Consider the following 15,143-nt stretch of genomic DNA (forward strand, 5'->3'; position numbering starts at 1 on the left):
AGAGCATGGAATGTGTATCAGCGGTATTTGTCAGGCGAGAAATAATAGAAAATAACATCCTGAGTGCTGTAAATCCATAACATATTTATCTTGCTTTCTTCTACTACAGAATAAACAGGGTAGTTGCAGAAGTGAAAGCTTTGGGAAGCTAAACACAGTGGAGGAAGAGGGGAGAGGTGACATGGGTTGGTGACTCATTGAATAGGTTGGTATGATGTCATTCGCTCTTGATCAGCATAGCGACAGCTTTAGAACCTACAACTAAAAAAAGCCATTTCTTGAACCTGAATTGTATTGCACATTATTTACGAGATATAATTATATTTGTCACTTTTCCCCATCAAAAACCAGGGTGCGCATTATACATGCATAAATACAGTATATTGTTACATGGACACGTGTATTTGATCCCCAAACACAGTCTCGGCTATTACTAAATAATCCCCCTAGGCAGTCTGTATAAGGAAACAAGTACAAGTGACCACATAACAACACACAAACCTGAACACAGAGCAACATCTGAGTCCATGTTGATGTATAAAAAAACAGATTCAGTGGTTATGAGTACAAACTAGTCATCCACAAATTGACATCTAATCAAAATTATGCATAGAGTTAGGGTATGTTTCCAAGGTTAAAGAGTCAAATGCATTAGAATTGCTATGACTGAGCTGATGCAAGTTTGAACCCATAGCAATAATCTTACCAATTCCCACCGATACTGATGCCTTGTAACAATTTAAAGTTGTTCACAACATTGATTAATATTATGTCATTATAAGAACCAGACTATTTGGAGTCAGATCGACATATCTTCACTTCTAATACATAGTCCCGCAGAATTAACTTAGAAACAGCCGCTTTGTGAGTGATGCAACTGCGATCGAATTGGCTAGAGCGGGGGACTTCCTGCTATAACGGGCCAACAGAAACTCTAATGTTTGGGTGCGCGAAATGTTACCAACTGTTGAAAGGACACGTGCAGTGACTGGTGAAGCAAGTGAAGTGGCAGTGCATAGAGCCTCTGTGTTTTCAAATTACGGACTAAAGGTACAGAATAAACTGTTTATCCATTTATTGTGTAAGACAGAATACTTATAATTTTCTTAGCGTGTCCTCTTAATACAGTGATATTTCCGTTACACAATGTAATTATTTTTCAAATCTCCCATCTCCCGTTGTCAGATGATTGCCTGTGATTCGCATGAGAGTCAAGCTTTCGCTGTAGGTTGGTACTCCTGCAGCGGCGCCGGCAGTCATTTGTCTCAAGTTAATTCTGCAGGACTGTAGCGGTAAGGTGGAGTCGCGTATCCCCAATTCACGGACTCTTTTCAAGAGTCAGACACATTCCTAAGAATACATTATTTCCTCTGTTCTGTAAATTTGATAAATTGGGAGTTACATTCCTCTTGTTCTTACATGACAATTAGTGGGTGAGTATATTTCACTCCAATTAAGCATCAATTTAACAGTTTTCCTTCAAAATATTCAAGAATTGTATCAGAATATAAAAATACCTGTTACGCAATCACACTATCGTGTAATGTCTATCGGTGCAGGTATGAGTTTCGCACCTAACATATGATGAGACAGGAGTTTCTCAGATAAATGTTCGGTCACTGCCGGGATGAACGGAATGCAATTGCGAAGTAGAACAGGACAAAAAGGGGCCGCAGTGATGGAAAAGGTGTCAGATCACTTTGAGAGAGAGGTGTTCGAGACTGCATGCACAAACAGGGTAAGTTCCATCTTTCCTTGTATGTGTCATTCTCAATCACGACGTATATGGCTTCATAAACATATTTAATTTTGTTTATTTAATCTGATCAGTTATACAGTTTTTTAACACAATATTAATGCAAAATAAATAGAAAGTTCGAATTTTGCACAACTTTCAAGATCATTAGACATTGCACAAGTGCCATATGGTATTTTCGCAGATCCTGAGAAAAACCAAAATGCTGAAAAATTATAGGCTGGTATCTGAAAATTAAATCCAATACCGATGCATCGATATTGGTTCAGCCCTAAGAACTACATAAAAATGATTGGCTACATGTTTACCTATCAATAAGTGTAGGTTGTAGAATGTTCTAACCTGCACATTTACTAGGAGTAAAAATAATTTGCAGTAGAATTGGAGGCAAAAAAAGTTTAATCAATAAACACTGCAACACTAAGTACACAGATTAAAAGAAAAATACTAGAAACGACAATGAACTTTTAAACATTTAATACTGAAAAGAAGTGATACACACCCAATACTTGAATGAGCTTCCCTATAATATGCAGGAGTTGGTTAACGTAGAGAAGGTTCAAAGGAGTCAGTCTCTTCTGGAATCTATCTTTGTACTGAGACAGCTGGGAATAAGCGTGGGTCAACTGAAACAGAAAATGGAAAATAAAAGCATGTAAAACAAAGTACACGTGAACTGTTTGTTTAATGCTCTAGCTGCAAAACACTTATGGTACTGAATTAGTGTTTATAAAGATGTGAAAAATTCATATTCCTCAACTTTTCCATTTTTTTGAGAATTTTTTTGAAATACCCTAATTTTTCAGTTTCCAAGGCAAGTAAGGAGGGACCGAGGAAGGTTTGAAAAATGGATTCGATTACATTCACAAGTTTTGCTTGTACTACACATTGCATTTAGAATGTTAGATGCAGGCCCATGCTCAAGGTGTGGCAAGGAGCCCTTGCTCCTCACTTTGAACTACGAAATATTTAAATGTGAACCTATAAAAATCGACGAAAATAACTGACGATATTTCTGATTTTTCAAGAATTTATATTTCCCTTTCATGTGGATTGACGATAATAAAAAGTGTTGCTTAAACTTAGAAATTATGCTAAATGCTTCTAAATTATGTTAGGATTTATTATTAATTATTTTTTTCCGGATAATTGCAATTATGCATCTGCTTTTCTAGTTTTGAACTTTTTAACAGTTATGTAACAGTGCAAATTTTCCCCCAAAATTCTTTAAAATGGTGCAACAAACGACATGGGTTCAACATCGAACTTAAAAAGGTTTGAGAAAATTGTTTACCCCCAATTTTCTACCGATTTCCTACCATAAAATCTCCTGACGAACTAAATCGGGCAGGATGAAGAAGAGACGGAGGATGGATCGTGGCATAGTTTTAAAAAAAGGTTTCCGCTGGATCGGCATACTCTCTTTCGTTTGAAACATGTCCGCTGGTGAAGTAGAAATAAGATTTGAACATAATATTATTCTTATTTCCTGAAAACATATTCCTTTGAATTCGATTTCCCTCTCTCAGGGATTGGCGTTTGCAGATTATGCTAGAAACGGTGCTAAGTGCCAAAAAAGATCTAATTGTGCTTGGTTCAGTAACATTTTGTTGGAGTTGGCATCGCTGATTGAGGAAAGTCTTGTTGGTTCCTCGATCCTCAGCGATCTTCGTAACCTTTCCCCACTCCCTTGCACTGCCCCTTCCACCCCACATCCATCTGTCTGTAGGATGACCGCCGAGATTCCTCAGCGAGCGGCAGAAAAGCCCGTGTCCATCATCTTTAGACTGCTACTGGAGCGATCAAGAACAGTCAACTCTTGACAGTAGCTAACATAGGCAATTGTTCGCACATTGCGCTCATAATTTTATAACACAAAATGAACTGTAGGAAGTTCCTTGCTTCCTACATGGAGGAATCGCCCCTGAATGTAGTAATTTCTTAGAATTTGGAATATCACAGCAGTTCTTCAACGAATGCATCCTTCCACTCACCTGAGCCCCTGATACTTCCGCACTGTGGATATGGCTGATGGTGTCTAGCAGGTTGTGAGCCTCGTCTATGACAACGATGTTCCCCTTCACCTTTAGACCGCTCGCCTGCCGAGTCTTCCGGTGCAGGAGAGTCTGGTACGGAACCACCACCACCTGCAATAAGACATCACATTTATCTCACTTCAACAATATTTAATTAATACTAGGTCTCAGTCGATACCACTTTGAACCTATACTGATAGTCTTACCGATTTCCACCGATACTGATACCGATGGTTTAAAATATTAAAAAAAGTACATCAGAATACAAAGAACTATAGTTTTTTGACATAATATTGGTACAAAATCAATAGAAACTTCTAATTTTGCCTAATTTCTAGCATAATTAGATTCTGCGAAAGTCTTGTGCAGAATTTTTGTGGTGAACGGTTAAAATGGCAGAAAGGTATCGGCCGGTATTGGTAAATAAAATCCAACCGATACTTTTGATTACCGATATCAGCTCAGCCCTACTCTTACAATCCTCACCAATAGCAATACTTGAAAACTGTAACAATCAAAAGTTGTTCAAATTATTGATTAATATTGGTGAGTATTCCGCTCCAATTATAAGCATCAATTTACCAGCTTCAGTTTAGAATATTTTAAAAATTACAGTAAAATATGTAAATACCTGTTACGTAATCACAAAATATTTGCACATTCCCCATGCCAAACATGAGTTCTGGTATGTGAATTTTAACTGATATTATGGATCAGAAAGAGGCTTCACTACTTCTCTCTGTAAAATGAAGAGAAGAATACCTGAGCGTCTTTGACTGAAGATCTGGTGCTATAATAGGGACAAGCCTTGAGCTCCCGGCCTGCATTCACCACCTCTTCCACGTCATGTACTTCCCCCAACACCTCCTCTTGCAGCCGCTCCATCGCTCCCTGCCTCATATACGGACACCCGCTGGAGCCTTTGGATTTCTTCACTGTCCGCCCGTCATCCGATACCTGCGTCGTTTTGCTCTTCTTCCTCTGCAAGTCCAGGCACCTGGCAATGAGCATGTCACTTTAAAGTTAAAGTAAACAACACCACAATTTATTAAAATATGTAAAATCACATAAAGCAAGCAATCTATTCCTTGGTCGAGTAGGGTGACCACAAGTCCTGGTTTTACCAGGACAGTCCCATTTTTCGCAGAGGTTCTGGTGTCCCGAGATATATCTTAAGGATGATTAATTATCCCAGTTTTCAGTTTAATTAAATTTAGGATTGAGCTGGTATCACTTCGAACCGATATTGATACTGATGTTTCAAAATGGTAACAATTAAAAGTTGTTCAAAGTACTGATAAAGATTTTGCATTAAAATATTCAAAGATTACATCAGAACATAAAAATACCAGTTATGTTATCACATAATACAGTCTCTTCAAATAATTTTGGTACAAAATCAATGGAAACTTTGAATTTTGAATAACGTCCAGGATAATCAGACTTCCCGAAAGTTTTTGTATGACATTTTTGTGGACCCCGTGAATTTACAAAATGTTGGAAAAGTATTACAGTATCAGCTCAGCAGTAATTAATATCCATTGGTGAAATGAAAAAGAATGTTTCTTTTGATAGAGTGAAGGTTAACTCTTTTCAATCTATTATGCACAGAATTTTAAAAATATTTCAGTCTCTTCATCCCAAAGGACAGCATCCTCTATAGGATTAGACGATGCTCAGTCATTCAATCCCGTAGCTCCACCTAAGTACGTGTCCTCTGGAAGAACTGAGACTAAACAAGGATAAAGGTAAGTGGGGAATGACCAGGACTGAAACTCATTCCGCATCAAGGTTTACTTTGATATAGAAAACAAGGGATTATAGATTCAAAACAGTAGATCACTCACACAGCTTGCCTAACTTGATTGCTCACAAGGGGTGAGAAATAAGAAGCTAATATGTGCCTCCAATGGGTATCAGCAAGCCCGATGCCAATGTAAGCCCAATGATCCAAAATATGATTGCAAAAGGTCCATGAAGAAGATGAATGGCTCATTCACTGTGCAACAATTTATGCTAAAATGTAACCACATATTTAGACATCCATTTTACAGAACGAGCATATACGACTTATACTATTATACAAAGGCTGTCGCAGAGAAGGTGAGACTAATTCCTGTATAGGAAAACAACGACCTCCATTTACTAGCAAACGTACTAGGGTGAAAATTTGGTTCATTAGCTGCCGATTGAGACCAAAACGAGCGCAATAGGTCAAAAAGTAGTGACTGCGTAGCAGTTAAAAGACAAGCATGTACATGGACCCCTCCAAGAATCATTAAAATGAAACAAAAAAAATTACAAACCACAAAATTTTTATTCAGAATCAGCCATATCGAGTAGACGTACATCTTTTTCAAAATAGGCACCATTGACAGCTAAGCAAGCATCCATACACTCCTGCCACTTTGTGAATGTCTTTGAAAATTCGTCGTCAGGTAGCGAACTGAAGAAAACTTGCGCGACGGTGATCACTTCTTTGTTAGTCATGAAATGACAACCACGTAAAGCGGCCTTTAAAAGTTGAAATATCCAAAAGTCGCAGGGTGCAAGGTCTGGGCTGTATGCTGGAATATTTATATTTTTCTCTTCATCGCGTAATCCTGAAAAGCCCACGCAGTATGCGGGCGTACGTTATCGTGGTGCAATATGAAGGAGTTCTTCAAATGTGGCCTCTTTTTTGCTACGTGCTGGCTCAGAGTCTCAATGACTCCTTGGTAATACTGTGGCTCTACTCAGTCTGTCTTTATCGGCATATGCCTGTTGGAACAATGCATATGTTTCCGCAGCACTTTTCCCTAAATGCCAACCAAATTTTATGTCATGTCGCTGTTCATCTTGAATACTCATCGCGAAAAGCAATGTTATACACAAAAACCTGGAGGGGTAAACGAAACACGTTCCACGTAAATCAACATAGTTGCTCACTAACATTGTTTCGCAACAAGTGACAACTTGCTACGGAAACAGAATGCGTCATCCTACACGACGCAACTAGTGCTGAAACCATAGGCAGTGTTACCACGCCAGGAAAAAATCTGTCTCACCTTCTCTGCGACAGCCTTTGTATTTGTTAAAAAAAATAATAAGCTAGGAGAATTTTGCAGCCAGTACAGATCAAGTATTGATTAATATGTTTACATTGATTGAATTAAAATTGTTGGGTGCATTGGCACATATGACCATTTTGCACCCTTCAATGTGAATGGGGAAATATCCCCTTATCTAAACTTCTTACTTAAAAGATTAAAACAAGGAGTGTAAGAAGCCCCTTGAGGAAGGTTGTAAAGGAATCTGCACAAGACAAACGCAACACATTTAAAATAAGAATAAACTAAAAACTTCCTCACAGACAGTGTAATAGACCAGCTCTTCATAAAAAGCAAAAAACATTTGTTAAAAAACCCTATCATATTCTCCCAACAGGGAATACAAACAGTTGGGATTATGAAAAGTCTGCCTGAGGAGAGCATATTAGACATATTAGAGGGTCCAGCCCTTGTAGCAAGTGACCCTGGGTGAGACAGCTGTGTTCAATATGCAGTTGAGTTAGAATAACTTATTCTCGACAGGCAGATTAAGTCTCCAAATCATTGGAATAAAAATAACATGAGTGGTAAAATGTTGAAGTTTATTCAACATAAATCGACAACAGAAAAATAAAAACTAACTGAATTGGACAGAGGTAACCCACCTCTCATTGACAAGGGAGATGGAACTGAGCCTCCTGACAGCCTCGTTGATGCAGTAGCTTTGGCGAGAGGCCAGCGACACCAAGGCTGTCTCGCTGGCAAAAGGACTCCTCTTCACCTCCCCAACAAACTGGGACAGCTGCGAGTGGGTGCGGCTGCAGTAGATGACCTGGAACAAAGCACAGTAGTGGTTAGTCAATTGTGACTATCTAATTCACTGAACTTACAATATTCTTATAGTGGAACCACAAGCAAAAAAATCTGCGGACCCGCGACTCCTCTGCATCGTGCTCCCACGTGGAGGGGAGGGGGAGAGTGAAGCATGCTTTCTTATGGCCGGAGTTGAATGGAAGGGGAGATAGGCACACGGGGACTTTTCATTGAAGTTTCTTTTCCTTGTGGTCACTCTATACATCTGAAACCCTTTTCTTCATGAACCAAAAGTAAATAATTCAGCACAGAGCATTTTGATTCAATCATTAATACATACAGGGTGACACAGGTGACACAATTGAAATATCTCATAAAACTATATAACTGGACCAGCAGTGTTGCACTTCACATGCTTCATGGAAATTGCTCCAAGCGATGTCACTAGTCTGAATTGGGTGAAGGTGAAACCCACACTTTAGTGTGTGAGAAGGCAGACAACAGACAGTTTACTGTTGAGGTGGAAAAAGCACTTTTCCTATGGCGAAACCTGGGAAAGGACACATGCAAGGTTGTGTCAAGTTTGCACAAAGACTGTCCAGGGACCCAAAGAAGCTTCCATGCTCACTTTGATACGTGATGGGGTCCTGAAAAACAGACAAATCAATCTGAAGTAACTCTGGGTTAAAGTAAACATCACTTCACAACCTTAGAGTTTGTACGCCTGAAAATGCCAAGAATGTGCAAGTGGGTTGAATCAAAGTGCTGACAAAAGTAACAAGGAGAGACATGTTGAACCAGGGTGGATAAACACCATGATTTTTATTTACATATTAAAAAGATACCTTCTTAAAAATTTAAAGCACATTTTTATTTAAATCACAGCTTGCGATTTTCTTTTTTGATGTTTAAGGTGTTTTCTAATCACGCTTTTTCCTACACTAGTCTGTGCATGGTCTGAATCAGAAGAACCTTCCATATAAAATCCCCACATCAAAAAACAGTAGAAGTACATTTATTGTTTACTTATCTGTTGTTCATGCTTGGCGAATAAAAGATGAAGTACGTAAGCGAGTTACTAACTCTTTCCGTGAAACTTACTTGTAGAAGTTCTATTAATTCCTCTTTTCTCCTGAGATGTCAGCCTGTGTATGGGTCTAGAAGCCAGCCCCACAGTGAAGCAACAAATTCCCAAGTGGATGGTGGCAGAGGCCACCAAAATTAATAGAACCTCTACAAGTAAGTTTCGTGGAAAAAGTATATAACTCGCTTACGTCTAATTATCTGCAGTCAGAGCCCAAAGCATGACACCTAAGACCGCACGGCCACGGCACAGAACTTTTGAATAACTATTAATCTACCTTTATTTCCTCATACTCCTCTTCGCTCTTCTCAGTCTCATCTTTCTCCTTCTCAGGCGACTCCGTGCTGTCAGCTTCCTGCCCTCCGCACTCCTCCAAAATGAGATCATCATCATCTTCTGGGTTGCCACCACCCTCCTCTGCTCCAGAAGCAAGGTCCCTCGCAACAGCTTCCTTAATGTCCTTCTTTTGCCGGAACAGCTGATCAAACTCTGTGTCCAGGGTTTGGATGGATTTCCTCTACAGAAACAACCAAGCGATTAATAAAGTGAAATATTTTACATAGTTTGTGAAAATGTTATTGTTTATGAACATTTAGAGTTGGTTTTAGCTCGTGTAAACATTTTAATGTGGAGTAAAGTACTCTCCAGAGAGTGTGTAACTGTGCGGGATTTGATATCTTGTCCCAATTGTTATTGAGCAATCAAGCAGTTGAAGGTTATTTCAACAGGATAGCATCACGTACCATACAATGAGTCCTTGGCGGTGATCCGAAGTTTCTATGAAGAGTGTACAATTTCATGAAACTTATGGCCACATAGATTACTTGACACCCTCAGACATCTTTCTGTGACAGTATCTTAATGAAAAAGTATACACTACATGCCATCAGACACTGAAGGAAAACATTACAAGCAAAATCACTTGCTGGAATATGAAATGTTCAAAGTGTCCAGCAGTGCTTTCAGGAAGGGAGGGAGGGAGGACATTTTCAGCATGCAATGTAAAGGTTATTAAACAGGGTATCTACCAAAATTCTTTACTTTTTCTTCACCTTTACCTAAGTAAGGGTCGAATATATAAAGGTTAAGAAAAATGAAATTTGGCTCAACCTTTATTTATTCGGCCCTTACTTAGGTAAAGTTGGAAATTAGCAATTAAGGCAATACATATTTATTTTATGAAAACCCCTACCAAAAGGGCAGTTAAGATGGAAACTGAAGCTGTATTTAACAAGAGAATTAGACTTGCTTTCTATTAATGCATCCTGGACTGCATTTGTCATTTTCAGATGTAATAAGTTATTGCTAGCTTTATTCTCGTTCACATAAATTGATAATGGAATGTGTTAGTTTTATATGAATCACCCTCTACTTTTTCAACTGATTTCAAATTACTTTCAACTGATCCTTCTTCTCCCTGATCCTCTTCAGCCGTTCTCTCTTCTCCTCGATCCTCTTGAGCTCCTTGCTGAGCTGCAGCTGCTTCATCTCCCCCTCCTTCCGCATGACGTGCTGCGTGAACCAGTCGACCCCTCCGTTGCCCTGCTCCTGCTCGCACTCCAAGGACTCAATCCTCTCCCTTAGAGAGTCCAGCTCCTGCTGACTGTGGTCACGGAGCCATGTCAGGGTTCCACAGATTAAGCTCAGGGACTTACCCTACAGGAAAATACAATATCTTTCTCAGAGCATGAATTTTGCCTTGCACAAACATTACTTATTTATATTTTTACTTATCACCGAAATCAGAGCTCTGGCTCCAATTACAATAAGCATAGATACAGGGTGTTTCAAAACAAAGGTAACATTTCAGTTACGTTATTTTTAGACATCCTATAGATTAATGAAAATACGTAAGTACCAACTGTAAGAATACAATACATTAGTAAACGAAAGAAGGAAGGAAGGAGAGAAAAAACAATTACTCCGATAATTGTGCAAAGTATAAGAGTACAATTTTATACAGTGTACAATTAAAATTAGGGGAGACCGGGGTAATTAGAACATGGGGTTATGACCAATCAGCATTGGGCATACATGCCCACACACAAATAACCACAGGCCAACCTAAGTACAAGGGCCATTAGGTTGGCATCAGGGAAAGCTTGTGAGAGCTATTTTCCCAGAAACTTATACCCCCCACCCCCAATTAGAATCATGGGTCATGTTTATCAACCAGTTGTCACTCATGGGAGGGGTAGAAATGCTTTATTTATAAAGAACCAACCATTGTTAGGCTAACAGTAGCCATTTTGGAGAACAAAAACCATGTGCTCCAAATCACATGTTTACTAAATCTTTTATTCTTTACTGAAAATCAGAGATAACACTCACCCATAGGTAAAATAATGCCTAATTTATTAAAAGTAAACTCATTTGCAATTATCTGGCATAATTAAGCCAGAAAAGCTGAAAAAACACTTTTGTTTATGCTTTTTAAGCAATTGATAACTCTGCCATCTGGTGGGAGAAAGTGGCAATTCTCCCAAAGACAAGGAAAGATCTCAAAGGACTCCAGCTGGCCAATGAGAAGCCGTCAAGGCTGTGACGTCACAGAGGGGACTTTCAGATGGCCTATTGTGTTCTGAGCTTGCTAGTCAAACTCACTTGTATTACAGACCCACCTGAGAGCAGGTCAGCTTGGAAGTTGCTGGTAAAATCCAGTGTGAGAATGGCCACCTGGGCCAGTAACAAAGGATACATAAAGGGAAAAGGGATCTAAGGTCCTGTTACAGTAAACACAGGCCTAAGTGTGTGTGACCAAGTGGGATATTGTGTCCACAAGTGCATTTAGGGATCCCAGTGAAAATTCAGCAAAATAGCGAGTTTTGTGTCCCTCATCCCATGTGGAAATCCAGACCACATGGTCGGCAGGAATGACGCCATAGAAGCATCCATAGGATATCAAAGAATATCCAAGTTGTTCTTAGCCATCCATCCAAGAAAAGCCAGGAAAATTCATTTATCACCCCCCAAAGCCTTTGTTACACCAAGGAAGCACCTAATAGTAATTTTTTAGTGTGGTGTACCACAAATTTGTCCATGTGTCGGGATGTGGCGATAAAGAGTGAAATAGCGTGTGTAAAGCCCCAGGTATGAGTGATATAGTGTGAAAACGGCTGATATGTAAGTACAAAATCTTTTGTATATCTTTTTTGTGCCTTGTACAGTGAAGTGCTCATGTTTGGTGGCAGCTATGCCACAAGCGATGTTCTTTTCAATGAATAAATATGTCGTTTAAAGGTGTCTGACCTTCTATCATTTTAGTGAATCATAAGCCTATTAAGCCCTCCTCTAGTTACCAATTATTAAAGTTAGGCCAAAGTTCGTCTGTTGCTTAACAGATATCTCAGGGGATATCTGTTACTATACGGAACACCACACGTGGAATAGGGTCTGCGTGTGGCCGCGTGAAGCGTGGTTCTCTTTTGTTTTTGCTGTTTTTGATATATTATATATTTAAAGTTAACCTTTTGTAAAACCAACTTTAAAGCAAACTCCAATCAAGACAAAAACCAAAAAACCAAAATCCCCCCTTATAGGGTTATTGGAACATGTTAATGTAGAATAATTTAAAACGAAAAGACTGGTGTAATAACATTTCATACCTATGTACCTACACTAAACCTACATGCAGAAAATTTGTTATTGGAATAACTACACAAAAGTAAGTTTTATTTGACTTTTATTATACACCAGCAAAAATGATGTGACGCATGCTTGGTGTTTCTCTGCTTCTGCATATACTGGATGTGAATGAAAGAACCCTTTCAAAATTTTCTTCACCCCTATAATAAAACATAAGGGCACACATCATTTCATGTGAGTTTGGTTGTCTATGGGTAATTTGCCTGGTTTTTATAAGCAAAGTTCTTATTACCCCAAAAATTTCTGCAAATGGGTTATTAGAACATTGCGTAATTTGCTTGATTTCGCTTGGGTATACTAGATTGTACATGTAACTATTAGAAGTTTTTTCTTTACTACATTGTAGAATGGCCTGTAACCTTTCAAATAAATCATAGAACACTGATTTTCATTCACACATATTTGTTTCACAGCTGGGAAATTGAACTTTATGAAAAAAAGACGTTAACTTGGGATTTTATTTAAACAAGCATTGATAACTCCAGAAGAAGTAGAGCTATTGCGTTCAAATTTGCAGGGTAAATGGGACATTTATATATGATGTTCGTATTACCCCAACAGCAATCTAAAGCTATTCAGTTGAAATTTCTAACTTATGTTTCATTAACCCCAAATGGGGTAATTGGAACAATTTTATGGTGTCATGACAATTTTTTTTTTGGACAAGTATTTGCAATGCAGGTATGGTCATTATTTTTTTCAAAAATATGCAAAAGATGTCCTTTTAAATGGTAGAAATTTTTAAAAAATCCATCAGGAACTTTCTGAGTAATTTACAGTGGAACTTCTACAGGCTGTTTCCTGTTCTAATTACCCCGGTCTCCCCTATATTAATAAAAGTATACACACAATCATACATATACAAGGCATATGCATACATACACATATTTACACACATACACAAAGATGTATAAATAAGTGCTGTCAATTTAATAAAATAAATACGTTAAATAGTATTGATTAATTTAACTACTTCGTGAGTGAATATGAAGTCTTATTAGGACAATGTTTCGGAGGTCAAACTGCCTCCTTCATTAGGTTCATGGATGTTTCTAGGCACAGAGCATAGTGCCGCGTAAAAGAAGTGTTGAATGAGGATTTGGTTAAGGTTAAGAACATTTACAAAAACTCTGCCATATTCCAAATTAAAAAATCTCAGCATGTTAAAAACTTCGTAAAAATACTCCACACTTATATTAAAATAACTAAAAAAGGATCCCAAGTGGCCGTTACGAGCCCAGGCTGGTTGTGAGGCCTACACTGGTGAGCAGCCCCCACCTCAACCGGAAGGAAAAAGCTCCCCTCCTATATCTCTTATGTCACCAATCCAAAGTGAATTCTCGTTCTTCTGCTGCTGCTTTGATGACCTCCGAAGTAACATGGAAACCTATTTTAGCATTAGTTTTCAATGCCTTATCCCATTTTTTAAGAAAACTGATCCATCCGACCTCTAAATTACCGTCGTCTCTGTTGAGTTTATATTGTGCAAATATACGCAGCTTTATAAACATTCCTATTTAATTTATTATTATCTTTCCTAATGACTTTTCTTTTTTACAATCTTATGCCCACTTTCAATAATACGTTCAGAAAGATGAGTTTGGGTACTCCCTCCCCAATATCCTTGTCATGTTCGCCCCACCTTATGCACATACTTCTTCTGGTCTGTCCTATGTATTCTTTGCCGCATTCGCATTCTATCCTATAAATTCCTTTTCGTTCTTCCGGGATTCCCTGCTCCTTCCCCCCTTTTTATATTCAGTGAAATGTTTTTCAATGTTCCGGGGGGCCTTCATACCACATTCTCTTACAGTTTTTCTATTTTTTCCGATAGCCCTTTATAATAAGGGATTCCGACAAAAAGATCCTTATTAATCAAATTCCCTACCTCAGCATCCTCCTTTGCATTGCCATTAGGGTCGTTGGTGTTCTCCCTTTTTATGATCCTTCGCGCTTTTCTAGCTACCTTATTCATTTCTTGATTTGTATACCCTTTTTATTTAAGCCTACCTCCATTATCCATGAAATTTCTTTTTCTATTCTTTCATTGCATAGCCTTTCTGCCCTGATGAAAAAATTAAGAAAAACATTTGTCTTAATCCTTCCAGTGTGTTCAGATTTTTTGTTGATATACAAGTCACCAGCTTTCGGTTTATGGAAAACCCTTGATTTTATTCCTTTCTCGGTTTTTGTGATACTTAAGTCTAGAAAATTAATCTTCCCGTTGACGAGGTTTTCCCTTGTAAAACCAATTCTTTTTTGCTGCTTTCCTAATTCGGCAAAAAAAATATCAAGCTCTTTTTCTCTCCCGATTATTAAAATATCGTCGACGTACCTCCCATAGTATTTTAAACTACATCCTGTTTGCTCTAAAGCAGCTTTTTCTACAAAATGCATGAAAATGCTAGCCACAATGCCCAATACCACGTTGCCCATTGCCAACCCTTCTTTCTGTCTGAAAATCTTATCGTTAACATAAAAATAATTATAAGCGGTTACAAGGAAGAACCACCTAACATATTCCCAAGCGGTGAGAATTTCGACCCCTTTTTCCAACAACCACATCTGAAGGAAGTCTCCCGCTTTTTCTCTAGGTACGCTCTGATACAAATTTATCACGTCAAAGCTACTAATCATATCTTCATTCCCGATCGCTAACCTTTCGATAGATTTCTTAACCTCAACAGAGTTTTTGAAACTATACTGTGTGTCCTTGTTCATTTTCTTGATTTTTTTTACCAATACTTTAGCCAACCCGAACCCCGGGTGTTCGTAGGTCG

General features: G+C 38.5%; 1 protein-coding gene across 1 annotated transcript in view; it reads right to left on the reverse strand.

Annotated features, from left to right (window-relative positions):
• The window catches only part of LOC145997364 (ATP-dependent DNA helicase DDX11), a 44,644-nt gene that overhangs the window by 20,927 nt on the left and 8,574 nt on the right, over nucleotides 1–15,143 (reverse strand). The window contains exons 3-8 of the mRNA XM_083134324.1: nucleotides 10,114–10,374; nucleotides 8,996–9,235; nucleotides 7,487–7,653; nucleotides 4,555–4,789; nucleotides 3,751–3,903; nucleotides 2,259–2,382 (exon numbers count right to left, since the gene is read on the reverse strand). Coding sequence (XP_082990450.1) covers nucleotides 2,259–2,382; nucleotides 3,751–3,903; nucleotides 4,555–4,789; nucleotides 7,487–7,653; nucleotides 8,996–9,235; nucleotides 10,114–10,374 — 1,180 coding nt within the window. The remainder of the gene's footprint in view (nucleotides 1–2,258; nucleotides 2,383–3,750; nucleotides 3,904–4,554; nucleotides 4,790–7,486; nucleotides 7,654–8,995; nucleotides 9,236–10,113; nucleotides 10,375–15,143) is intronic.

Source organism: Lepisma saccharinum, chromosome 13 (assembly GCF_977018435.1).
Source record: "Lepisma saccharinum chromosome 13, izLepSacc3.1, whole genome shotgun sequence".
Taxonomy (NCBI): Eukaryota; Metazoa; Arthropoda; class Insecta; order Zygentoma; family Lepismatidae; genus Lepisma; species Lepisma saccharinum.